We start from the raw sequence: 26,998 nt of genomic DNA, 5'->3' as shown, positions 1-26,998 counted from the left end.
TGTAAATACGTGCACATTCACCCACACAAGAACACGCGCACATGCACTCAGGTAAACACAAGGGTTCATGCACACATACACACACGTGCGCACGCACACACACACACACACACACACACACACAAAGTCACACACCATCAGAGACACATACACTGACAGTCTTACTCACACACACACACACACACACATACACACACAGGTTCATCTTCAGCAGCCACTCCCTGCCTTCTCAGATGCTGACAGAAGCGGTTGTTTGTGATCTGACTGTGATATCAGTAAAAACCCTCCACCACCTGCAGGACGCACTGAGCTGTGAACTCGGCTAAGAGAGCAGCTGAACTCGCGCTCACCGACAGACGGAGCAAAAACAACACTCAGTAAAGGATAGTCAGCCCAAGAAATGATGGAACATTCTTGGCATGATAAGTATGTATGACAGGAGACAGGTACATATTAAAGGCTTTCTCTGTCAACGGGCACACAGTGATGCCCTCTGGCATGAGGCTTTAGAGCAGGGAGAGAGAGAGAGAGAGAGAGAGAGAGAGAGAGAGACGGCTGAATGTGTCTAAAAGTCACAGTCTATCAGCCTGAAAACAACACTGAATATAACCACAATCAAATGTTTAGAAAATACACTCGGTTAATGAATGGTTTCTAAGCTGTTCACCAACCACAAACACAACAAACACTTCATTAAATTTCAAATCATGTCTAAACATGTAAATATACCCAGCAATTTGATCATTCTCTCCTTTCATGGAGTGCAGCTTGCATCCCCTCTGTCTGGTATGTAATTATTATTTCACTTGTTCTTAATTATTAATCTATTTGTTCTCTTGTTCATCTTGTCATCTTGAATCTTGGAATTTCTACACAGAGATGAACACTAAAACAGAACAAAGTTTTCTCAAAGGAGGATTTAATTTAGAGGTAAACTGACAGAGTTGGTTTTCATATCCACCGTCCGTAAAAATGTCCACACATCACAGGGGTGACTGTTCTGTAGTTTCTCTTTCAGCCATATGTTTTTTTTTTATTGAGCTCGTCAGACAACCCACAGATTTTTGCAGATTTTACAGTTTTTCTGTTCATCTTTGGATGTTTCATCTCTGGTGAGACTGTTGTTGTTGTTGTTGTTTGGATTTTTCATCTCTGGATCTTCTGGATGTTTGGATCATCGGTAAAAAGCAGTTAAATGCTGACAGTCAGTCAGATTTTTGCTCCTTAATATTTATGCATAATACTATTTTCATCATCCCCGGAGTCCTGTGAGGCATTGTGATAATAAAAAAAAAACCCTGCTCCTCCTTTGTGACTGTTTCTTTAGTGAAGATTTGTGACAAATGCAAGAGCCAATTACACTACCCACTCTCCCTCCCATGATGCATTGCAATATTCCTTCAATGGAGTGCAACGTCCTTGTCTTTTTCTTTTTTTCTTTTTTTTTTGTCTCAAAACTCTGATAAAGGACAAAGAGTTTCTTGCCTTGAACTGTAATCGCTTAGAGAAGCTTACTGATTGTGATTAGGGTAATTCATGTTGGGTTGGTTTGACAGCGAATGACTTTTGCCTCCTGCTGTTTCAACAGAAAAAAAAAAAAAAACCCTCAGAATTAAAAAAAAAAAACAAGAAAAAACCCAAGAAAAGAACAGAAAAGAAAAGAAAAATGTTTGCAGTGTGCAATAGCTGGCAGTGGCTCATTCCTGAAGCATTAGCCCTAACCGACACACTACTCCTCATGCTCCAACGTTCACAAAAGGCAACCTGAGCTCAAATACCACTTTCCAAGTAACTGTAAAAATACAACATGGGGGCCCTGGCGGAATTCTGTCATTCTTCAGGTGAGGGCCTTTTAAGTCGACTCTCCGAGAGTCTCTGCCTCAACAAACTGTGCCCCCTGAAAGTAGACAAGTGACATAAATCATCTGTTTCACTCCAGGAGCAGCTCCACACCTCCTCCAGACAATGAGGAACATGTCTGAGGTGGTGTTTGACTGAGGCCCATTAGAGCTGCATTGTTCCCCCTCACTGACGGTAAGGCAAGCATGGGGGCCATTCAGCTTCCCTTTATCTAAACATTACACACTATGCGGTAAGAAAGGCCAATGCCCCCAGCTTATCGACACGCTACCAAAAGGGCATCAGGAGAAATGGAAGCAGCATTATAGCCACCGGTCTGTTCGTCTACCTTATTACCTGTCAGGATTTCAGTCCTGGGTTTTTTTTTTGTTTTAGCGCACAGTCGTCAGAAAAGAGTATGGAGAGCATTATTGAATTGAAAAGGTCGTTTCGAATCCAATCAGTAATCTCTTGCATGCAAGAACGTTCTGCTAAACACACATGCCTTTAGGAACAGGTGAACCGTATCGAGATACGTACGCTGTCCGTGACAGAACCCTGAGGTCCAAAGAGTTCCACACTCTTACAGAAAGGTAACAGGCAAGATTGACATGCAGGAAAGAGGCAAACGAAAGGGAGAACAAATCATTTTATCACACAGCATCGCAACAAACACCACTTTACATTTCCAGTTCCCATATCACAAGGTAATTAATGCAGTTTGTGTATGGTACACAATGGATTGTTTATTATTATTATTATTATTACTTCATTCCATGGCCTACTGAGGTCATAATTTAATATACCAATGCAGTATATCAGAATGAAAAATAAAATATACAGAACTCTTAGGCGAACTGTGTTCCAAAGTATTTTTTGTTCTTTTACTCGAGTTAGTTGAAGGCTTTTGCTTATCTGTTAAGGCTCGTGATATGAGCAGACAGCATATCCAAAGAATAAAACCCATCTCAGGCTAAACGCCATGTCTAATGCTCTTTTTTTTGCCCCCTCTTGTATAGTCTCATATACTTCACATACACAGGGGTGATGTTTCCAGATGCAGAAATGTAAGTTCACGTGTAATCTTTCAGTTCCAAAAACCAAGACTCCATCCTCAGTCAAGTATTTAGTACACAGCATGCTTTCAGTAACAATGTTTCCTTGCTTAAAAACAAACAAAAATTGTGGATGACTAATCCAGTGACAGACTTATCTTACCGATTGTGCGTCGCTTTCAGAATCCCCCCCTCTGTCTTTTTTGTCATTTTTCTTACGGAAAATTTCCTCAAGCTAAGCGAAAAAAAATAAATAAATACATACATATTACACAAAGTCAGAATTGAGGTTCGATGGTTATAGACGCAAAATAAAAAGAAATGTTGTGTCTAAAATATCTTACCACCAAAAATTCCCTTTTATCTACCATTTGATTCCCATCTGCATCAAACATGTTGAAAGCTATTTTGAACCCTGCATGAGGTTCTGGAAAACAACAAATCAAACAGATACTGAGGGAGTTCAAACATCTGTGTAAAGTCATGGCATTTTTATCAGACCTGGTGGATTGATGCTGTGTTGTGAACAAGCAGAAAGTATGTGTTTTTTCTTCTAGGTATACTCACTTGTCAGAATGCAGAGCAAGAAGAGATACTCTGTGTATGTGATAATTCCTGAAAAAAGAACACACAGGTGTTTTGATTCTTATCACAAAATTTCGCATGCTTCCGTAAAAGATCCTAAAATCATTCTTAAGAATCACATTCAACGTGTCCAATGAAATTACGAGTCGTCCACTTGCGCTAACGGCTAAAGAGTTCTCCCCTTAACTTGTGTTTGGTGCTGTTCCCACGCAAACAGAAACACTAAGACATAAGTGACCACAAACCCAAACACAATTAGTCCCAGTCCCTAGCTCCCGTGTTGTCTCTCCTGTTTGTTTTGTGAGGTGTAAAGCATTTTCAAGTGATCTGTCACTGATTCCATGTTGTCTGTTGTGGGTTTGTGCCTATCTTTGAGGCCTACGATTCCTTTGTTGTTTGAAAGAGAAGGGGGGGGGGGGAAGAGTAACTGTCAGAAGTCAGCCTAGAAGACATGAGAGAATTGTTTTAGGCTCTGAAAGCATTCCCTAGCTTTTTGTTTGCCATAGGAGTACTGACTTGAACACAGATAGTTCAGGGTGACCGCTCAGAGTGCTACGGGAAAAAGATTTGAGCGTGGTGTTTGCTTCGGGAACAGGGTAAAAGATAACGCTTTTAAAAACGATACACAGCTCTATCCAAATGTGGAGGGTTTTTTTTCAGAGCAATAACTGCTATCTTAATAAGATATATTCTCTTCTTAGTGATCATCAGATGTCTTAAAAAGTACATTTGCTATGCCTCCTACCTGAGGATGACCCAAATCTGACACCGCCCAAAGTGTGCGTGTTTCCATAATCAAATGACATTTTACTTTTATTAACACGCTTAACACGTTCTAACAACCTTTTTGGTTTGATGCTGACAATTTTTTTTTTTAAGTTCCAGGGAGGTTTCAAGGTCTGCCACACACGTACACACCTTCACTCTAGCAAAAAAAAAAAAAAAAAGAAAAGAAAAGAAAAAGAAAAAAAAAAACCCCAAACCCAATCCAAAAGATCAAGTAGACGTTGTCAGACAATACAAAGAAATTCCACAGAAACAATTCATACAGAGTGTCAGTGTTATGGATGTAACCCGATGCCATTCTTAGAATTCATACTGTCCAGAGTGATCAGGGACTCCCAGCGAGACATGTCTCAGCACTGCAAAAGTTCAAACAACTGTTCCCTTTTTTTTTTATTCTCTAAAGCACTGCTTTGTTCACCAATCCATCTTTTCTTTTCTTCTTTCTTTTTTCTTTTTTTTTTTTTTTAAAAAGAGCGGCCTCACCATTTAACAGCAGGATTTAAAGTCCAAATCCTTGCTTTGGCACTTCGTGAAACTATCAGTAGATGTAAGGTGGAGATAACTAACATTATTACTTAGTATCTCAAGTAAAAAAAGGCCAACCATAAAGGTGAGAAGTAATACTGCTGTTCCCTGTAGCCCTCTGTCTTTGTCCTTTAAGAATATGCAAGGAGCTAATTTCTTCTCTCATAGGGTTCTCATTATTCATTTTGATTACTTGGGGGTGAAAAACAGAGCCATTGTCTGCCGGGGTAGGAGAAAACTCACTAATTGTAATGATGTATTTCCATTGTCAGATGCATGCTGTGTAAAACAGTTAATTTCCAAAACAACTTAATTTAGCAGAGGACCTTAGGGGGAACAGATGACACACGCGTGTATTAATCAGTGAATTAGTTTGTCCATTACAGGAGTCGTCCCTCTTTGCCCGTGCTTATCCGATTTGAGAGGGAGTGTAACACAGAGTAGCACACACATACACACACACACACACACACACACACACACAGTGTGTGTTTTTCTGTTCTGTCACCCTCGTATCTGAGCCTAGTGCAAAGTCAAAATATTGCTAGATTGATTGAAAGATAAGATTGCATTTACAGCCTGTACTCTGCTCCGGATTATAATCACAGTGCTTGGGAGACCTACAATATTTGCCTATATTTTTCTTCTCTTTTTTTGGGGAGGGAGTTGGGGGGGGGCATCAGCTCAGAAGGATATTTAAATTATATTACCTCTGTCCCTGTTTGATTCATTACTGGTCATTCTTATCTTAACTTGACTTATATAATCATTCCCAACCTCTGACATCACCGCCCGTCAACTCAATGGGTCCCTAAAAGGGCACAGAACAAGCTTTTGGGGAGCTGTACTCTATTACTGTGTATTATATGTCCACTCAGCTAAAACTGTGTTACAGAACTGACCTGTGCACCCTGAGAGTATAAAGCTACACACGGTCCTCTCTGATAGGTCAATTATGAATACAAATCTCCATCATACAATCAGCATTACAATCTCACCTCTCTCACGTAGGTTTCTGAAAAGACTGGAGGAACCTTTCCAAACGGGGGGTGTTTCTGATAGAAACTTCTCCAATTCCTGAAACAGAGAGAGGGGGGGGGGGTGGTATTCATTCTTTAATAACATGTTTATCTGTGATAAAGAAAACAGCTGACACGGTCACGAATGTTTTGACTAAATATTCATGCCACAAAAAAAGCAAACAGTCTTTACTTTTCGTGCGTCTTTTCTTGTCGGTTCTTTAAAAAGAAAAAAAGGGTCACGGTGACAGCGCAATCACAGGACCACTTCAGAAAATCAGACCTGAGGAAATACCACAAGCGCAGCAGTTTTCACGTACCTGTTTTGTCAAGGACCTCCAATACTTTTTCTCTAAAAACAAAACCAAAAAAAAGGTGGGGGGTAGGGGGTGGGGGGTGGGGGGTGGGGGGGGGTGAAAAAAAAGAATTGTCTGTGTTAATGTGTATATGTTTAAATACCACCAATCAGTCCTATTCATCTTCACATCAATCCATCAAAGAACATCCAAACATTCTCCAGTGTCACGGCCCGTTCGGTCAGAAAGCATTTTCAACATTTTACAGTGCAGAAACCTGAACGTAAATACAGAACCAAATCAGAGATGGAAATGTCCTGGTAATAAGAGATATGTAGAATGCTGTCAGTGTTTCAGAATCATATCATCTTTAAAGATATGTTCCAGCAGTCCACGAAAAGGCGTGATTCCTCAGATAAGGCAGAGACGTCGTAAAAACGATTGATTAGAGATCGTATTACGCTCTCTTCCTTTCCTTGGACTCAAACCGTTAAACTCACAAAAAAAACAGTTTTCTTTAGTACGCTGAAGAAAATATACGACCCGTGCTATGACACGCAAAACAAAGCTGCATGAAAAGCACCCTTTTAACAATCAGATGTGCAAAACAAACAAACAAACAAACAAACAAAAACAAAAAAACAACACAAAAAGTGTTTGTCCTCGTTTGTTAAGACTTGCTGAGACTTCACAGCGTACCTTGGCACATACATACATCTGAGGCTTGGATAATATTTTAAAAGGGAGGTGGCACTGTTGTCTATAGCTGTCCATTTTGGGAATGTAAAGGAGCTTCAGTCAGGTTCCCATAATGACTGTCAAACCAGAGTCAGAGACTAGTGAATCAAGCTCTGCATTTGCCTCTGTAACTGGTTGGTTTAATGGGTTAACTGGATTAATAAACGATCTAATTAACGAGTTCACACCATCAACAATAAAATAAACCCCTAAACAAACATGAGGCAGTTTGCTTTTTACAGATCTTCAGAGTATAAAATTATCTTTGACAATGAGCATAGGTTCCCACATACTAGTGCTTGGCCCTGCTTTGAAAGAACCTCGGTGTCAAACTAGAGGACAGTTTGCACCGGGAAGGTTCAAAACCAAACCCTTTCCAAGAAGGCACATAGCTCCCAAGGAAACCTTCTTTTCTCCTTCAGGCAACTCTTTTTATTCAGGGGGGAGAACAGCGCCCACCCAGGCCTCGTAATCACGGGGTGATCAGATCGGTCTGTATTTGCTGTAGCTGTAAACAGTGCGCTTCCAGACAAAGTTTATAACAATGCAACATATTCTAACGCGTATAATCATATCCATGTCATATTTGTAACCAAGTTGTTTTGATTTTAGCTTTTTTTTTTTTTGTATGAACATGACTTTTTATGATACTGTAAAATAACCACGTTCCTGGTCAGATTTAGAAAAAGCTAATATCTGTTGTCTGAGATATGTAACATTATTTTAAAAATGCCTTGATGCCTCCCTGTTCTCTCTCTCTCTCTCTCTCTCTCTCTCTCTCTCGCTCATACACACACACACACACACGCACAGATCTCAAAAGTGGAAAAACAAAACAGCTACAGGTTAATATACGAACCCTCTCTACTGTTTACAGAATGGACTTCAATTACGCTTAATGGCCCTCGAGTCGGTTGCCGTAAGTCAGAGAGAACACTTAAAGCATGCTTTACAACCACAGCATAAAACCATAAACGCCATTATCCCCCTTTCCTTAAGCATATGCCATTAAAAACCATGTGCTGTGAAAAGATGATGCAATGTGTGCTCTTCATATTAGAGTTCATGCCTCCCATCCCTGTCTGGGCATTCCAGAAACTTCAGCTCAAACAACACGCGACATAGGCCACAGGGACTGCCTCAACACCCACCGCCCAATATACGTAACCACATCACTTACATTTTGTCAGGAAAATACATGTAGCTCTACTGTAATTACACTCCAGGCTTTATACTCAGTGCTATTCACTTTCATCGCTAAATTGATGTGGTCAGGAAGAAAAGAAAACCACAAGTTTGATTACATTTTTGGTACCCTTCAGTTTCATCACCTTAGGATTTTTGTTACAGAAATGGACCATAAGTGCCATGCTAATGGAGATTGCTATCTCTATGCTGGTGTTATGACTATATGAGCTGGGGCTAATCATGGCTATTTATAAAGCAGCCATGAGGGTCTTACTCTCCAGATGAAAGGTGTGTTATGCCTCATCAAAGCAAGTGCAACAAAATTTGCCAAATAGAGAAGGGATCTGACTGTACACAGCAGCCAAGTGGATCAAGCCTTAATGAGTAACCATTTCCTGCAGATAATGGTCTAAGAGCAATAACAACAGGAAGTGGACAGTTACCGGAAAATGAGCAATCTGGAGTGACAAAATTGAGTAAGTTGCAGGAAGACAGTTGGTTGGAGTGCAGATTTGAAAGGGGGGGCAGACAAACAGACAGACAGACAGATAGTGAGAGAGGGGGAGAGAGAGAGAGAGAGAGAACAAGAGAGAGAACGAGAGAGAGAGAGAGAGAACGAGAGAGAGAGAGAGAGAGAGGAGAGAGAGAGAGAGAACCAGAGAGAGAGAGAGAGAGAGAGCAAGAGAGAGAGAACCAGAGAGAGAGAGAGAGAACCAGACAGAGAGAGAGTGAGAACAAGAGAGGGAGAGAGAGAGAGAACAAGAGAGAGAGAATTCTGTCTGAACAGTCTTACTCTTTGGCTCTCTCATAGTGACTGACTCTATGAAGTCGAGCGGCGTCATGTAGAGCTGTCCCTCATACTCCACTGAACTGAAGAGACGAAACCTGTGCTCATGGACTGACATGGACATGTCCTCATCTTCAGCAAGTGTTTTGTTCTAGAGTAAAGTGCACGCACACACACACACACACACACACACACACACACACAAAAACAAACACGCACACATACACACATTATTACACTCTGCAAATATACTGCACAGTGTTATCACAACTATTCACCTCAAAAATGTCAGACAGTGAAATAAATGTCTCCATTTCAAAGAACTTGCTCACAAAAATTTTGAGAAAGGAAGTGGAGGAGTTTGGTTGAACTTATTTTTGTTTCAGTGTGATAAAGTAGAGGATGTGCATCACAAACAGAGTTTGTCCGTGCCTGTTGGATGAGCACACAAACAAACGCTCGAGTCCGGAGAAAATTTAGCAAGGACAGAAGTTGATTTTACTCGCTGGTGGCAGGCTGCCAGGCCCACTGGGTAGCAGGCAAACACCATGGGAATGCGTGGCCCTGCTACTTATTACCCCGATCAAATGTCGGTCTCTCTGCCAGATGACCGTGTCCTGTTACCTCAACCCTGGATTCCTTCGTCTCAATCCACAAGTCAAGGTTACATCCAATACCCCCCTCCCTCCCCAGCCCTACTCCACCCCACCCCACCCCACCCCCCTCTCCCCGCTCTAGCTCCGAGTAGATAAGAGAACAGACGGGAAAAAAAAGGAACACACTGTTGCAAAGGAGGCTGGTCAATTTCGTATGGTTTAACGATCCAACATTCTGACAGTCTTTTCTACAGCGATCACAACGATCACTGTTAGTTGGACAAATCTGCAGAGCATATCTGCCAGGAGCCATACCGAGAGGAGTTGACTTGTTTTTCTCAATGCCTTTGTGCATTTGGCATGTGCTGTACCAGTGCCTTTGGAAATGCCACAGTGAAAGACTTGTGGTCAGAGACTCAGAGTCTGAGCCTTCAAAAAATGCCTATGAGATCCAGCTGACTTCCATGACCAAACCGTTTCAAGCTACAGTTTGAAAAAAAAAAAAAAGCAGTATTAATGCCGCTCTTAGAGATGACGTTGTGAATGAGCGGCTCTACGCCAAGGATGCTATATACTGATGCGATATGCCTGGTCCCTCGGGTGACACATATGAACTTGCTAAAATAAAAGGTATTGGAAGCGTACTGGAATAAGCGATCAGCAGTCAGTGAGGGCGGTCCTGCAAAAATATAAATGACATATTTTTAACAGTTCGGTGTCAGTTAACATTGAAAGCGTTTCAGCACCTCTCCACCGTGGAGAGCGCCTTACGCATCATCCGTAAGCAAATCAACTATAGCAATGTGTCATCATCTTTATCTCTTTAAAAAAAATACGACAGTCTAGGCGTTTACGTGTGTGTGAATATTTACAAAACGAATCACCGGAGAAACAGCACATTTGTGCAGTCACTAAGAGACCTAACGGTCACTTAGGTTCACTTAATAATGAATGATAGCTAGCACTGTTGTATGTACACATACCTTCTCTTTCGCTGCCACTACTGGAAGCGCAGCAGCCAGGGTTCGGAAACCAGAGATACCATTGCTCCATGCAGTATGGTCTCGGATTGTGCAGTGATAGTAAAGTGCAATACCTCCAGCTGCGATACAAAGCCCAGTGCCGATATGTCTTAAGGTGCATGTTTCTTTCAATGTTTGTTTCCCGCTCAGTAAGGTACCCGTACCATTCGTGAAATTTGTGTGTTTCTTCACCAGAAGAATTAACCTACGTAAGGCAGCCATAGTTGTCTCAGTGTATTACAGGGTCAGCATGTTCTCAGCCATCGCGAGATTCTGGATGCAGCGACACCCAGTTTCGCTCACACACGCTGCAATCCAGCCATGGAAACTTCGGCAATTGCTGTTCTGCTTCGGACTTGCTGTTTGTGTTCAACGCTTTTACGCAACAAAAATTACTGACTGCTAGTATTTTGACACATACAAAGGAATCGATGCTGAAATATTTATTAATAAAATTTCTTATTACAACTTCATCTATGTTTGGTGTTCTTTTTAAAGGAAAATAAGCTCATATTTTCTATCTATCTATCTGTCTGTCTGTCGGGCTGTCTGTCTATCGATCTACCTTAATAATGCTTTGTTATGAGTGCAGCAATAACGCGTATCAGTTACCTTTAATTCTCACACAATTATGGATAGGTCTATAATTTAAACATTACAAACTTTGACTGATTATCAGAAAAAACATTTGCTTATGTACCTCAGGGTTTTGGGTTTTTTTTTATTCTTTTTTGGCCTGTTTTTTGTTTTGGTCTTTTAGCTGACCTTTCAGACTCCTCTGGTCCCAGCAGTTGAAGCGTATCACAGCGCTTTTTCATAAACCCGGAATCTGTGCATGTTTGTAAACGCATGCACGCACTCACAGAAACACACACACGCGCCCGCGCGCGGAGAGAGAGTGTGTGTGTGTGAGAGATAGAGAGAGAGAGAGAGAGAGAGATCAACTCTTTGGTTTGAGGGTAAAATCTCTGGCAAGGCAGGTCTAAACTAACAGCACCGCCCACTAAAATCTTCGGTCGCGTTTTGCACCTGCCTCGTAACTCAGCTATTCCTTGCACGACCCATTTACTGCGATTAGGCTCATACCTGGCTTGAACCTGCGGCTTCAGGTTCTTGTTACGGAGTTTTAGAGGAGCTAACAATTTGTTCATGGATAGCGTTTGAAAAATAATTCATCTTGTTAGTTCAAGGGTTTAGGGGCACTAATTTTATAAAGCGAAAACGCTGCAAATACGTTAACAGGAATTATTTTAATTCTCTACATTTTAGCAGAACTGTGTAACATGATTTACTAACTAAAGCGTTTGCCTCCACTGAAGATGCAACCAGTTCATTCCTCGGGACCTGTGTCTAAACCATTTGCTCAGAGACACTGAAAGCGACAACTTTTGCTGAACTGTGATTTAAAATCCTGAACGGCTGGACAGAGTTTGCGGTGAATCACACGTATGGATAACACTCAGAGATAATCCTTTACCTGTTGCAAGGCGAGGCAAATGTGTTTTTTCTCTGAGTAGCTCATCTGAACTTCACCTCATTTGATGCTGTTGCATTCTTGGTTTGTAATGGCAACTGGCGGCGAGATTGGGACTCTTTTACAAAGTATTGATGGTTTGGGACACGTCGGATCACACTTTTCTCTGCCACCCCTCGGTGACAGTCTTGGACTTTTGGGTGATCAAGTGATTCCAGCGGAAAGACTGTCTCGAAGTACCCCGGCGGACTTAACTCATTTAAAAGGGATTCTGCGGAGAAGGCAGCTGTACTGTAGGACTGGATTTCACCTTGAAATTCTCCCTGACGGAACAGTGCGGGGCACGAGGAAGGACCACAGCCGTTTCGGTAATGTTCCTATGGCGAAAATTCCTCAGACTACCTCTGATAGATCAACAAGATAATCTAGAAATAAGTAAACCGTTCATCGCAGTGTTGACCATCCATTTTTGTCTTTAAATCATATCAACAAGTTTGTTAACATCATAACTAAACCGTAATAAATGTTTACCTATGTACTAACATTCTATACAGCAGCCTATTATCAGTCTGCCTTTGAACCACATTTTATTTGGTGAGCATTACTGTCGTCAGATATGTTGGTCATGAAGTGAAATTCTTCATTTTGGGTATGCGGGCATACGAGGGAAACTATCTATCTCTTTCCAACTCAAACAGCTTAGTTTCAATCTGTGATGAAGGCTTAGACTTCAGAGAACATACCTGGAACAATTGATTTATTCTTCTCCAGGTATTTTGGAATTCATAAGCCTTGCAGTTGGATTAATAAGCATCAGAGGGGTGGACAGCGGTCTGTACCTAGGAATGAATGACAAGGGAGAACTCTACGGCTCTGTAAGTATCTGTGTAAACATATTTAAAACTGAATGCTACCACACAGCACAGCCTCATAATTTAATTTCATTCAGAGGAAAGGATCTTTCCATGAATGAATGTGTTTGGTTGTTATTCTTATTGACAACCAGCAGATGGCATAACTGTTTTTAATGTGGTTTCTGTTTACTGTCTATTAAATGAAAATAACAGATCCGCTGTATTTACAGGGTTATAAATACGTAAATAACATTTTTGGCTCTTTTTGTATTTTAGGAGAAATTAACAGCTGAGTGCGTTTTCCGGGAACAGTTTGAAGAGAACTGGTACAACACTTATTCCTCTAATCTCTACAAACATGGGGAAAAGGGGGCACGCTACTTTGTGGCGCTAAACAAGGATGGCACTCCGCGAGATGGGACAAAGTCTAGGCGACACCAAAAGTTCACACACTTTCTGCCCAGGCCAGTGGATCCTGATAAAGTACCAGAACTTTACAAAGAGGTCCTGGGACACAGCTGAGACCATCATGTATGTCAATCTGAGGAATATGGTTCTTAAAACCCCAGTCCACTCTGGGAGTAAGGCACGAAGACTGGTCCTGCTTTTCAAGGTAGTGGACAAGCCATGGAGCCTTTCTCTTGAATGCACGGGCGTTCTGTCCCATCTGACAATGTCAAACTGAATGCTGAACAAAAAGCCGACAGTTACGGAACAGTCAGCAGTTCCCGTATGTTACCATGGGAACAAAGAGAAGGAGGAAAGCTTGACGATCAATGGTCATCATGACACAACATCTGCGAGCTTCTCGGATTGAGATGGGAGAAGGTGTGGAGCTATGTACCTTTCGACCGTGGTGCTGTTGGGTTCTGGAGAAGCCTAATATGGATCAAGAGGAGCTGTGAGGGAAATCCGCTTGATTTGAGGAGACTGAAAAGGACTGAAGAAACAATTGTAACAGCTCTTGTCATTTCAACAGTTTTATTTATGTAGTTCTTGATTATCATATTTATTTTATGTATTTATTTATTGAGAATATATATTTTTCCATTTAATAGTAGTTTGTTTTTTTCACAAAGTCTAGAAACTGCTTCGAAATACTAGTAGAAAAAAAACCTTTTCTCTGGACAACATGGAAGGTAGCTTTTTCCTGATATTCTTTTATATATTATTTTTTCCTGTTGCAAATGATGTTGAAAGAATGTCCTTGAGAATTGTGATTTTTTTTTCCAGATTTGATTCCAGTAAACCTTCCACCCAAATGTTACATCTTGCACAAAGCATATCCATCAACAATTAAACTCAACTCATACTGTACTTATGAAGACATGGGTTTGTCTTTTGTGTGAAATTAGTTTTCAGTCACATGAACCAACTGATTTGGTACAATGAGTGATTTGGTAAGAGGTGAGATTTTGCCTTGTTGTGCTATGAGAAACTTTAAATTGTTTTTTGGAGATTTTTATTTAACACATGTCTCTAAAGGTAGCACTCCGTGGAGGTATTGCCTTCTTAGAACATATGTACAACGTCACTGAGAAACCTGGTCATTTTGCTGTCTTTTTTTAAAACATCATATTTCAATGGAAACATGTAACATAACTAGGGTGTTATTTTTGTCTTTCTGTAGTGGTAGTGAATTGAAGAAAAAAAAAGAGTTGTGCAGAATGCGTCTGCTTCAAAGCCACTCTGAGGAGCCTAATAATGTGACAACATCTCAAGGAAAAGATCAGGGTGACATAAAAACTTGGGTCTAGCATCTTTGCAGCTGCATTAAAACTGTGGTCAAGTCAGTAAAGATTCAGGGACGTGCACTGATGGCTTTAGAAAATTCGAAATAGTTCTACTGACCAATAAGAATAGAGTTGACTGGATGTCAAGGTTCAGTTTTTCCCTTTGTCCAGGTTTGCTCTCTTCTGTTTTTCAGTCATTCATCCATAAACAGTTAACAGTTTACTTAAGGGAAAATCCCTCTTAAATCTTTATGAACTCTCATCCTGACTGCCAGGAGTTGTTCATTTTTCGCTCAAAGAAGACAGAGGACTCTCATAGTACAAAACAATTTCACACTGAGTTTTATAGGCAGCTCAAGGCAGGAACGATGAGCTGAGACTCAGACACCTCCGGCTGAGCCTACCTGCAGTATTCGAAATGTTATTCAATGGCTGAATGAGCATTTCTTTCACGCCGTTTTAAAAAAAGCATATCTTTATACAGTTTCCTTTTGTGGTTGCAAGAATATTTGTGTTGAAGCATGAAAGTCATCGTCTGTGATCTCAGCATCTCTGTGATGGTAAACTGGAGTCTGTCCTAACATGGAAACCTAACTGCTGCCAGCCCCTCTCCAGCATTTGATACAGCGGGGTTTTCCCATTTCAACAGCAGTGCCGTCAACAGCAGGGTCAGGGGATGGAAGTGTGCTTGGTGGAGTGGTATGACAATAAACTGGATTGAGTAATGGGTTGGGAGGGGGGGGGGTAAGAGAAGAGAGAGCAACACTTTCTTTCCACAGAACATCATTATTATTATTATCATTATTATTATTTTTATGTTTACAGAGCTTGACTTATTTATACAGATAATATGGGGTGAGTGATATTAGGTATCTGATTTATGAAATACCCTGATACCAGTCAGTTCTGGGCTCATGAGCACATTTAATATGAGATGAAGGAATGCAGTGTTACTTTCCTTTTGTGAGTTCTTCTGAGTAAAAGTGTAGGTGGCATTCCACATTAAAAAAAAAAAAATCAAAAATTAACATTAAAAGTGTTGACATTAAATTTGAATTTTTTATTTTTTTAATTAGCCGTTCTGGTCTCATCTCTGAAACGCAGTGAGAAAAATTACACGTCTGAAAACTTTTTTTGGCATTTGTTAAACCGCTGTTTTGGAATCAGTCTGGGCCTGGGACAGATGTATCAGTGTCTGTTTGTTTCGGGCGGGTGGTCAGTGACACTTTAGAGCCAGCGTTTAAATCCATCAGCCTTGACTCTGCTCGGGATGACGTCTCACACTTAATGCATCCACCCTTATTTTCACCACCTCAGAACTGGCCTCAAAGAGCTCCTGAGGAAACCCAATCAGATAGGTGTGTGTGTGTGTGTGTGTGAGTGTGGAGAAGAGTGAGGGAGAGAGAGAGAGAGAGAGAGAGACACTGAGAGAGTACGTGTGGCATGGATCCATGGACAGGTGTGGAAGTTAGTGATCTTTCTCTCTCTTTCTCTCTCTCCTCCATCTTTGCAGTTAGGTCAAGCTGTGCAGGTGTTCTCCTCACCCCTCTGATCTTCATGGCCCCACTGTTTGTCAGCTGTGGATATAAGGAGTGAGTTGATACAGCTCTGTGCAAACACAGCTTATGTGGCTTTGTTGTCTGCCCTGATTAAGATGCAGTGTAATTCATACCTTCAGTGGCCGGCCCAAACAGCATAGAGGATGTGGTTAGGATTCATCTGCTGTTTTAAAACCCTGACTTCTGAGGAAAGGTGTCTGTTTGCATAAAGGCAGTGCCTGGAAATGCCCTCATGAAGTCCTTTATTTGAGTGTCTTCAGCCACCTTGCACAAGCAAATTACCATTCTCAAGACACAGAGCAATGGAGCACTGTTGACATGACCAGCCATTATGGTTTTCTGAGGAAAAACCACCTGACAGTGGTAGTATGGTTATGTGTTTAAGATTACAGTTCTCACATTGTTTATCAGGCCTTGTTACCCATAAAACACCTATGCTAATGCAAAAAAGATATTAACTTTTTGGTTGGCATAACGTTTTTCATTTGTAATTTTTTTTTTGGTTTCACATGCTAATGATAAGTGTCTTTGTGCTCAAACATTTCTTTTCATAGAAAAGGAAAACAGTCAGCTTTTGTGCCACTGATCGTAAACGTGTTGTAAACAGAAAATCCCTTCTGTGAACAAGCTTGTCTGTGCTGAAGGGCATTTTGTGAAAGTGTATAGTTTTCCCACTGCAGAACACAATGCTTTTATAGAGCTTCACTGCAGAAAACACCAACAAAAAAAAATCAACCAAACTCTGTTCTCAAAGTATACACTCTTCTACCTTCATCTCGGAGAAAAAAAAAAACCTCTTTGTTATGGTTTGTGTTCAACTTTCCCACAAACTGTAATTAGGCACTCCACAGACTTCTTTTACCAACATGTAACTTTTGAGTCTGTCAAGTGTAATGGAAATTTCGTTCTGTTGTTTGCATCTCCATAGAGACATTAGTAAACAGGAGTAATATCAAACTAATGCTTTGTACTTTTTGCGGTATCGTTTTAAAACTGAGAACATGAATGGTCTTCAATAATCCTTTGAACACATCCATAGTGTTCCAACAAATCCTCAAATTCATGTCTGTGAGATATATCTGGACTCCTATGGGCAGATATATATATTCTGTATATTCTATATAGCAAACATCCCACAGCAATGCAAGATATAAATATTTTATTATTTCTTTTCCGAGCACAGAAAAAAATATCTCACTTAAGTATTCAACAGTTTCTGTTCAGAGCTAACAAGAGAATTTTGAAAAACTAGCCCAAACCCCAAAGTTTTCAGACAACAGGTCCTGAATGAAAATAGCGCATTAACACATGTCAGTGTTTGCGCATTCAGGTCAAGACAATCCTGAGTTTACCCGAGGTCTCTGAAGACTCTCCAGAAATTATGCTATTTTGAGTCTCCCAATAGACCTTCGAGCCCTCCAGCAATATGGCTCATGTTTTTAGCCAACCCCATCACCCCCCAACCCCCACTCAGCCCCCCAGCCCAAGTCCACAAACAGGACCACCTCACATCTGTTCCACAAAAAAAACCATTCCGTGTTTCCCAGCGGATCCCAGGCCTGGCCCTCCTCTTGGCCCATGCATCCACATTACAAAGCCACAAATTAGCTCTTGACATTTGGGTGCAATAATTGCCCCTGAAAAGCATGAGGCATCAATTAGGCTCTCAGCCCTGTGACAGGCTTTCCCTACAGGACATGACCGCACCGCCAGGCTCACGGCATCGGCTGCCCGCTCAGCCCGGGTGTACAGACCCTTAACCTGTGTCATAATGACTACACCCACCTTCAAATGCAAATTAGTGCTTCAAAAAGAATGCAAATAATTCTGCTGTTCTTCTTTTCTTTTTTTCTTTTTTTTTTGCAGTTAAATACACCAAAATAACCACATCTTGAAAGAAAGAATGTGCAGTACAATAAAAATCGTTTAACATGTCTGCACAATAGCGTGTTTGCCTTTTTTTTTTTTTTTTTTTGATTTGGGTGAGTGAATGAGAGATGCATGCGAGTTTGTTTTTTATTTTCGTGTTTCGTTTGTTTGATGGTTATTGATGTGCAGTGTGCGAGAACAAATGACTGTCAATCATAATTTATTTATGATTTCTCTTATGATGAAGTATTCATCTTCACGAGTGGGAGTTGGACTGAGATTGCCTGTGGGTTTATGAGAGGCTGTCTGAAATGGCTTCATGAATCTCTTTGATTCTCTGGCATTAAAGGGCCTTGACAGTCAGTTCTCCCATAGGCCTCCCCTATCCACAGGGTCACCAAAAAAGGTCAATTGGTTAATTTCCATAGTTTCCACCTAAAACATTCTTTAGACGCTTGGGAGTAATTCAATCAGCAGCAAAAACATTGAATAACATCAATGAATTTGAAAAAAAAAAATAACACACACACACACACACACACACACACATTGTCTGTTGCACGTTTACACGTTCACTCTTGAGTTAGAATGCCTAATTGTGAAAATAAATCCACTTACAGACTGAAAAAAAAAATCTGTCTTTGTTCCGGTAGTGCGATGTAGTTCATGGGTCTTGGCTCTGTGGGAAAACATACATTAGTGACATTCATCTTTGGTGGTTTTCTCTTTTTTTTTTTAATGAATGTGCTACTTGTGGAAAACCCGTTTTTTTTTTTTTTTTTTAAATCTATCGTTTTCCTAGAATGGGCTGTAACATGATGTGAACAAACTAGCGATATGACCTTCTCTACAAATTGTTTGTTTTAAGGTCATTCGTCAGAGTTTTTTTACATTACATATTTGAGAACGTAGCATCATGAAAGAGGTTTTTTTGCAACAAACGGTCTGCAGAGATACCAAGTCTATGAAAAGCAGGCACACTGCACACTGGTGGGTCGCAAGTGAAAGTGGAAATCTGCTTTGTCACACACAGGTGAGGCGGAAAATTGCTCAACCATTTGTCATTGTGCACCAAAATGTGGAGGTCAAATCAATGGATTCTTTCATGACAAGCTTACGGAATTGAATGTTGTTTTTTTTTTTGTTTTTTTTCCGCGGGCCTCACCCCTTCACACCTGGTCCGCCAGGTAAAATAACATAACAAGAGGTGAGCAAAAGAAAAGAGGGTTTTAGAAAAAGCGGGGGCTGCCTTAAAGACCAGGGAAAATTGACAGGGAAGAAAAATTTACCGTGTAATCTGGCACTTCTGTTAGTTTTATCAGTCTGATTAAACGGAACATAGACTTAACTCACAGTATAAGATGAAGTACCTCTCTTTGGCCCGTATCCAAGCCCAAAAAAAAGAGGACAACTGGTAAACTGTGTGAATTCTCACATTTTTGCGGGCTGTCAGGTAGACATGGTTTGTACTGCTCCTTGCATAGAAACAGTAATTAACTTATTTGACAGCAAAGAAACTTGAGCAAACAAGAGAGATAGCTTTCCTGCACAAGGTGAATAACATGCACTATGTAGAAATGGTGTTATTATCTTGATCAGATCAAAGAACTAGCCACCTTTTTCCATAGCAATTTGCATGGTTGTCTTGCACAGTTATCACAAAAGCTGATTCTGCAGAGCATCGCGTTACAGAAATCCACTGTATCAACTGTGTCTGTAGGAAATGGCACAGATTTGGATGATGAAGGCCAGTATATGGCGTTTACAAAAACAGCATTGCACAGCATTGCACATAGCACTTTCTTATTACTGAGCTGGGCAATGTTTTTTCATTGTTGTTGTTGTTGTTGTTGTTCCCAAAGATTTGGGCCCTGTCTAAAATATTCAAGGTCTTACCATGTTAAATTTAGATCTTACATTAAAATATTTATCTCCATCTCAATACTTATAGTAGCATTTAGTAATGGAGTTAACATGGATTTTGCATAGATTGCGCAGGCATATTATTGACTGAAATGAGTCCTCTTTTCCCATAGAATCTTCTGGAGGCATTGATGATCTACAAAAAAAATCCTGTGTTTTACATATTGAACTTCTAGTTATCAAAACAATAACTTCTTTGTCTAAACCAAGTGAACACACAGAACATATATATGTTTATATATTGTGTTCCCTAATCAGTATTCTTCCGTAATCAACACCATGGTTTTGCTATACCCATCACGTCTTATCACAATAATTGTGAAAACGTCCATCCTCCTAAAAGAGCATTACATTTTATTTCTGTCAGCTTTTGGGATTCTTTGTGAACTTCATTGGTAGTAATTCTTGCAGTCTTCAAAATGGTGGAAGTGAAATATAGACCATTTAGCTGTCAATAAATCTGAAAAGATGTTTGCTAATAATTAAGCGATTAAAAAGAACTGAATCTTAAACTCTCTACGAACTTCTGGTGAATTCCCAAATCAGTGACTGTCTGCATTGATCACTTTTACGACATCAGTTCATAGAGATCTCAAACAGAGGACCTCGCGTGTCAGTGTGTAAAATCTACAATTAAAACTATATTTAGTCATTCAATAAATCATAGGTCTAAACGTGGCAAGCCTCTACAAGTTGTCAGGGGAATTGGTAAGCACCGTGAGTTGCCTCGATTAGCTGACAGGAGTGAGTAGCTAATTGCGTCAAAGAGTAACTTGACCCTGTTCTAAGTACTGGATTGGTGCATTGTCGTTGTCCTATTACACCGAGTCGTCGGTAAATTCTAAGACATTTGATTAAAGTATTTGTACAAACAATGCCCACATTCTCAGAGAACAAAAACTACGTTGTTGAAGGATGAGAACAATTTTCACACATTTGTTCAGCAACGGAACTGCGGTTATTTTCGAGCATTGCTCACAATGACGGCAAACGATTTACAACAGTCTTAACCAATTCACTACAAAAGTGCACAGAGTTTAAAAGGCACTCAAGAGAACCGGTGTAAAAGGCTCCTTTGTTGATTTGATTATTTAAGGAAAAGTATTATGCACCCGTCAAAATCGGCGTATCCGTAACCTATCCTTGTATGTCTTCTCAGTGTCAAAAGTTACACAGTGAAGTACGGCCGAAGCGCTTTGGCATGGTTTGCATATCGTGAATACACAAAGTTTAATGTTGTGTCAGCTGCCAAACGTTACATAAGCTATTGAAAATTTCATAGTGTTCCTCTCCTGTCGGAGCAGAAATTATGAATGAAACTAAGAAATGATCCGGGGAATTGTGCCAGCATCATCCTTCATCGAAAAAAAAAAACAACAGATTGTAAAGTAGGCCTAAGAGAACGCACAAGACTACATTTACCACCACGCCTAAACTGCGGCAGCTGTGACCTGAAGGAGTGTAAACTATACCCAGTGTTGCGGCAAACTTCAAATGAGTTCTTGAGCAAGATGCTAAACTGCATCCATAGTAATTTTGAAGACTTGTGAGCAAAAGGAAATCCCCTGGCTCAAAGAATCACATTATTCCAGTAAAAACTGCTGGAAAATGCCAACAGTGCATCAAATATATCACATTCTACTGAGCAGGTTTACCACACAGTACCCGCAGTCTCGACCCAGCTACCATATGACATTTATCTTAATCCCGGCACCTGGAAGTCGAGGCTAGAGTTTCATGTACCGAAGGATAACTCTCAAAGTTCTTTTGACACATGACAAATGAATTTGCCAAAAGACGAATTGTTCCTCTTTATTATAAGTTCTCCTCAAGGAAACTACAATGAGTTCTCCTTTATGAATGTATCCTTTACTGCATTAATGATACACACCTCAACCAACAAAAGCATTAAGAGTCAGTCAATTTTATTTTTTTTACGCTAGGACTTTTGAAAGAGGGCCACAATCATTTCTGTGGTGCAAAAGAGGAAGGTAGAGGTGTAACGATGATTCAGACTTATTATTATACAAATTGACTGCTGCATATCTTTTCATGTCTATCTGCTTGACAAAACAGGAACCATTTCAAAGACTCTGGACAGATTCTGACAGAACCAACATTCAAATGAATTTGCAGCAATTTGCCTCTCTTGCTAATCCTCTGTTAAGAACATAGCCTTGGGCTTTTTCATTTCCTTTGAATGTTTACAGCTGACAAATTCAAATGGCTTGAGATCAAATGTGTACCAACAGCTTATCAAGAGAGCGTTTTTGCGTTTTACGCATGTTCTCAGTTCCAAACAGGCATTCCTGGCAACGCAGAAGATCATCTGACCGTACACAGAAAAAACTGGAGAAGTTGTGATGTCAAACTGCAGTGACATGTGTGGCAGGGTTCTTGGCAGCAGATGAGAAAATCCTACACACGCACATGGACACACACACACACACACACACACATGCACGCACACACACACAAATCTAAATGGTATGATAAAATGCAAATCTTAGAAGATGTTGAGTTATAATATACTTTCATGATATGCAAAAAAACAACTAATCTGATCTGAAAAGTTACTGAGGAGAGTTAAAGCCAAAAAAAAAAAGACTTGACTTTTTCCATGACTTTTGTAGAGACAGTTCTTTTTAGTCCGTCAAACAGCCCAGGTACAGAAGTTAATCAACAGAGTACAAAGGGAGCCTTTGTTTTGTTGAAGCCTCCATGGTCTCCAATATCAAAGGCAGGGAGAGCCTCCACAACAAGATGCAACACAAGGTGATAGGATATTTGCCAGCTTAAATAGAAAAGAATTTTGGATATGGCAAAGTTCAAACATCTTTCTAAGCTTTTAATGAATATGTGCTATTTGTTTCATTACATAGATTCCTGGGTGTATTCATTCTGTCCCATTTGGGAAAGGATTCATTTATGAAAGATACTTCACATTTTAAAAAGTTGTCAGTTCAAGGACGTACGACCGTGCACTCGGACTGTTTTCACAACGCGGATGTTCACATCGACGCTATTTTTCATAAATCAGTTACAATACAACCTGACTCACAGAAAACTGCCTTTCAGGTGTACTGAAAGAACAGATCTGAATGTGTGTGAGCAATGTACGTGTGTTGCACCATTAAAAAAAGAAATCCTGCTGACTGATGCAACTTTCTCTTACTCTCACCAAGATTACTGTTTACGTTTCAAGCACTGAGAACCCTAAACAAAAACAGCGCTTCTCATACACTTTGAGGAAACACAACTCTACACCAGAATGTGGTGTATGTTCTGTGTCTGTGGACTACCTACGTCTGGGGAGGAAAAAGTACTGTCTTTACACATCTATTAGATTCGTTTTCTGACTCCTGTCAGAATCTGGCAACAGTTGGACTGTCGGGAGAGTGATCACTAGCCAGGTAGGTATAAAGAAGGAGTTCATAGAGACAAGCAAACTGGCAGCCAGTGGAAGATGGACATTATAATGGCATCCTCTCTCTCTCTCTCTCTCTCTCTCTCTCTTTCTCTTTCTCTCTCACTCGCTCACTCTGTCTGTCTCTCTGAGTGGAGATTGCTAATCAAAAGCCATTATGTTGCTTAAGTTACAGTTAATCTTTTAATACCTTTCCCATATAGATCCAGTGGAGATAAAATGATTGATCAAAGGCAACGAGATGGTAGGGATTACATGTACCAGCATTTTTTCTGTCTTTTTTTTTTTTTTTTTGATAGAGACCAAAAGCTTTGAATGACCAAAGTCAATTACCTTAGAAAAGCAGATGCACTTTTCCATTCCCTGCTCTGTGCCAGTCCCTCTCTCACATCTCCTGCCAGTCAAAAAAAAAAAAAATCCCCCTTTTTTTTTAAGGACTCATTTTTTGTGGCTTTCTAGATCCCAAACTCTGCCCGTATGTTTATACTAATAACCTTGTTAATCAACGAGTTTTTATTGCAGCGTTTACAAGTACAACTTGACGGTGATAACGCATCCAAGAATTTTTTTTTTTTTTTTTTATTAAAGAGCGAAAGTTCCGTAAACAAATACATTTTCAGGTCCACCAAAACACCTCTATAAGCATAGACAGAACATTAAATCTTCCTTTTTCACAAACAAAGAAGCATGTGCCAATATTCTTACTAAAATGACGAAACTTCATTTTAGATATATGATAATAATCTGTGGTCAGCGTTGGGGGTGCGGGTGGGGGGGGGGGAGGGGGGGGGTTAAGCTGTCAGTTCTTGTAAATCAATACCCACTTTTAAAGTGTGCGGTGCACAGTTCTGTTTTTGTCAGTCCTGGGTGGGTAAATGGCACTTGAAAGGGTGTGTGGGGCGGGGCCGAATGGCATTTATCTCAGGTGCCAGTTTTATTGCACGCCGTCTAATCTAAGATTTTCCCGCTCCTGTCAGTCGGCCAAAGCACCGGCACACTCTCTCACACACACACGCTCACAACAGCGCGTCTCTCTACCCCTCAGACGGACAAAAAAAAAAAGTCTCTTCGGTCGGAAAATGAAGAAAGAAATGTATTCATATTTCTAAAATTGGATTCAAAGTGAGATTAACATCACATATCACAACAAAGTTTCTAAGCACCAAAAACAAAGCTTGACATTTTGGCAGCCTGAAGTTTATTTAAGTTGACAGTTTTCTGGACGGTAACTCGGTTAGAGAGGACTGTCATGCTATCGCTGGTATGAAAAGGGGGCTGGTTTGATGAATTTCAGCATGTCAGTCAGCATACTCTCACAATCTGATTGGTGGAACTAAGTCTTGGAACTGTCATACAGTGTGGAATTCAGTTTGCTTTTATGCTGCTTCGAGTTGTCAGTTTTTGGATAGCACTGTCTTTACTGGTCCAAACACAGTCTACCTCCTGTTCAAAATGTGCTTTTAGAAGTTAAAAGCAGAGGTCATTTAGCTCCGGGAAATACACTTGTTCGTTTTATAAAATTTTGATTTGAGGTTAAGATATACAGCACATCTACACTTTGATAGTCTCTCTCTCTCTCTCTCTCAGGCTGTTTCGTCTTTTAAGTTTGGGCAGTGGTTCTTCTCTGATAGTGTTTGATAATTGGATTTGAGCTGCACTATGTCTTTATCGGCCTGTAAAACTGGATACAACATGTTTGCAAAACCTCCCTCATCTTTCATATTTAAACACTATCAGTTACTCAGGGCTAAGCTGTGGAAGACTGTCTCAAGAGAAGATAGAACAAGAATGGCTCACTCTAAACGACCAGAGGTTGGCAGCACGAGTAGATCAAAGGAAGTTTTCGGGCGAACATCAGGGCTTTTTTGTGTGACTTACTGAGAGCTAAGGCATTTCTTAGTCAAGCATTCCCCCTGTCAGAGCCAAACAAAAGCATTTCTCTCCCTTCACGCAGGGATGTGAGCTCCCAAATGAGCTTCAACCCTGATGACCAATCACGAGAGTCGACACAATCCATAGCCCTGAGGGAGAGACAGAAATGAGGTTTATCTTGTCACTTTGCGAGAAGCGTGTTTTACATTTTCAGTGTTTGTGTTTACATTCTCTGCGAGGCTTGTTAAAAAAAAAAAAAGAAAAGTCCCAGTGGAGTCTCGTCATTAAAAATTCAACAATAAACCCAAACCAAATGCTTTTCTTTTCTTTTTTTTTCCCCAAGAATTGTGTGGAATTTGGACATTTACGCAAACACAGGAAGTCCTATTCTGTTCACAGGAAACAGTTATTTAATGATAAAAGAGCAGATATAGTGTTCAATTTCCAGCTCAGTGTATACTCCCAAGAGCAGAACAGTGCCTAACTTACAAGCGGAACAATGCCTTCCTTCATTGCAGGAGCGCCGGGAGAGATGACAGCTAGAACGCTGGCCTCAGTACATATAGGTAACATGCTAGGGTAGAGGAAATAGCTTTTTCCAGTTTGACATTGATGTCTCTTTCTATCCTGAACCGATCACACGAGATTAGCCAGAGAAAACCTTCAAGGGCAAATTTAGAGGCTATCAGTGTTGTGCTATGCAGCTTCCATTAGGTAAGGTTTGGGGTGGGGGAGGGGGGTGGTGATATCTCAGCAAGAGCTCTGAAACTTTATGTCAGTCGGTGAACTCAATCAGTGATTTATAACTTACCAGAAGAATGTCAGAAAAGCTTATTGTGGTTCCAAACATAAAGCAATGCCTTATTACACATGTGTGTCGAACAGCCGGATTTCCGGCAGAAATTGTCTCATCAGACTTTCCTTGGACCTTTACATGAAGGCTGAAACTACTGGATCATGAAACCACCGTGAAAGAGGGTCACACAACAACTTTAGTTGAGCCCTGGCAGAACTTAAAGTTAAGTTACACTTCATCAATACCTGTGGGGAAATTCTTCTCTGTGTTCAGGAAATGCTAACTGGTTAAGAGCAGTGGGCAGCTGCTGTGATGTGTCTTTAATATCATTTAATGTTGCATTATAGAAAGCCTTATAGATGTCATACTAGATTGTGTAGACTATAATAACACAATTATGACATCATTCATGAAGTGTTCCATGAATGAGATTTGTTATTAGCGCTTCGTGTTCTAATTCATGCTCATGAAGGCCCTCTGGAAAAGCAAACAAGAATTTCCCATTATGTCAGTTTTTAACATCAAAATTTAATTTGCCTTCAGTTCAAGTTCAGTTCCAGGATAATGTGTACTACCATGCACAGGAATCTTGGGTAATTTCTTTTTCTTTTTTTCTTTTTTTTTTGCCATCGGGTAGAAGGACAGAATGTAGCTCATGTGCACCAGAGTTTTCTTTTTTTTTCCCACACAAAAGCATTTCAGAAACTAGCTGGTTAGCCTGTCGCCAGACGGGAGCTGCTGTCAGCTCCACTGGCTGTGTCTTTGCCAACTATGCCCTGTAAGCCTTCTTTCTGCAGCCATTATCACAAAGCCACTGGGGGTGGTGGGGGGGGGGGGGTTACAAAAAAAAACTGATGACAAGGTCCTTTCATGTCACTTATCATGACATGCTATCTAGATGGGACAGACAAAGTACCATCAGCTCCTCCAGCACCAAAGAGAGTTTCATCTTCAACTTAACAGAGGGTGCAGGGCCCATATCACGGTCTGTCTTTTTTTTTTTTTTGTATTCCTATGTTCAGATTTCTGCCAGGCGGTTCGCCCATCAAACTTGA

At 40.5% G+C, this 26,998-nt stretch overlaps 2 protein-coding genes across 2 annotated transcripts in view; one reads left to right on the top strand and one right to left on the bottom strand.

The window, feature by feature from the left end:
• micu3b (mitochondrial calcium uptake family, member 3b) overlaps window positions 1-10,658 on the bottom strand; it is a 16,366-nt gene extending 5,708 nt beyond the window's left edge. The window contains exons 1-8 of the mRNA XM_030765570.1: window positions 10,398-10,658; window positions 8,825-8,969; window positions 6,130-6,161; window positions 5,789-5,867; window positions 3,462-3,509; window positions 3,239-3,321; window positions 3,058-3,129; window positions 2,380-2,421 (exon numbers count right to left, since the gene is read on the bottom strand). Of these exons, the coding sequence (XP_030621430.1) occupies window positions 2,380-2,421; window positions 3,058-3,129; window positions 3,239-3,321; window positions 3,462-3,509; window positions 5,789-5,867; window positions 6,130-6,161; window positions 8,825-8,969; window positions 10,398-10,658 (762 nt within the window). The remainder of the gene's footprint in view (window positions 1-2,379; window positions 2,422-3,057; window positions 3,130-3,238; window positions 3,322-3,461; window positions 3,510-5,788; window positions 5,868-6,129; window positions 6,162-8,824; window positions 8,970-10,397) is intronic.
• A 1,343-nt stretch (window positions 10,659-12,001) lies between these two features.
• On the top strand, window positions 12,002-13,286 carry fgf20b (fibroblast growth factor 20b). Its single transcript, XM_030766580.1, has 3 exons — window positions 12,002-12,278; window positions 12,682-12,785; window positions 13,041-13,286. The coding sequence occupies exons 1-3, from the start codon at window positions 12,002-12,004 to the stop codon at window positions 13,284-13,286; spliced, it is 627 nt and encodes a 208-aa protein (XP_030622440.1).
• The last annotated feature ends 13,712 nt before the right edge of the window (window positions 13,287-26,998 follow it).

This window comes from Chanos chanos, chromosome 2, assembly GCF_902362185.1.
Source record: "Chanos chanos chromosome 2, fChaCha1.1, whole genome shotgun sequence".
NCBI lineage: Eukaryota > Metazoa > Chordata > Actinopteri > Gonorynchiformes > Chanidae > Chanos > Chanos chanos.
The sequence above is the reverse complement of the archived record's forward strand: the minus strand, read 5'-3'. Positions and strand labels throughout refer to the sequence as shown.

Bases quoted from the DNA above. Each gene is read 5' to 3' on its own strand.
- fgf20b (XM_030766580.1), top strand. From the start codon at position 12,002: ATGGCAACTGGCGGCGAGATTGGGACTCTTTTACAAAGTATTGATGGT. The intron at 12,279-12,681 runs GTAATGTTCCTA...ATTCTTCTCCAG, and splicing joins GAAGGACCACAGCCGTTTCG to GTATTTTGGAATTCATAAGC. The intron at 12,786-13,040 runs GTAAGTATCTGT...TTTGTATTTTAG, and splicing joins AGGGAGAACTCTACGGCTCT to GAGAAATTAACAGCTGAGTG.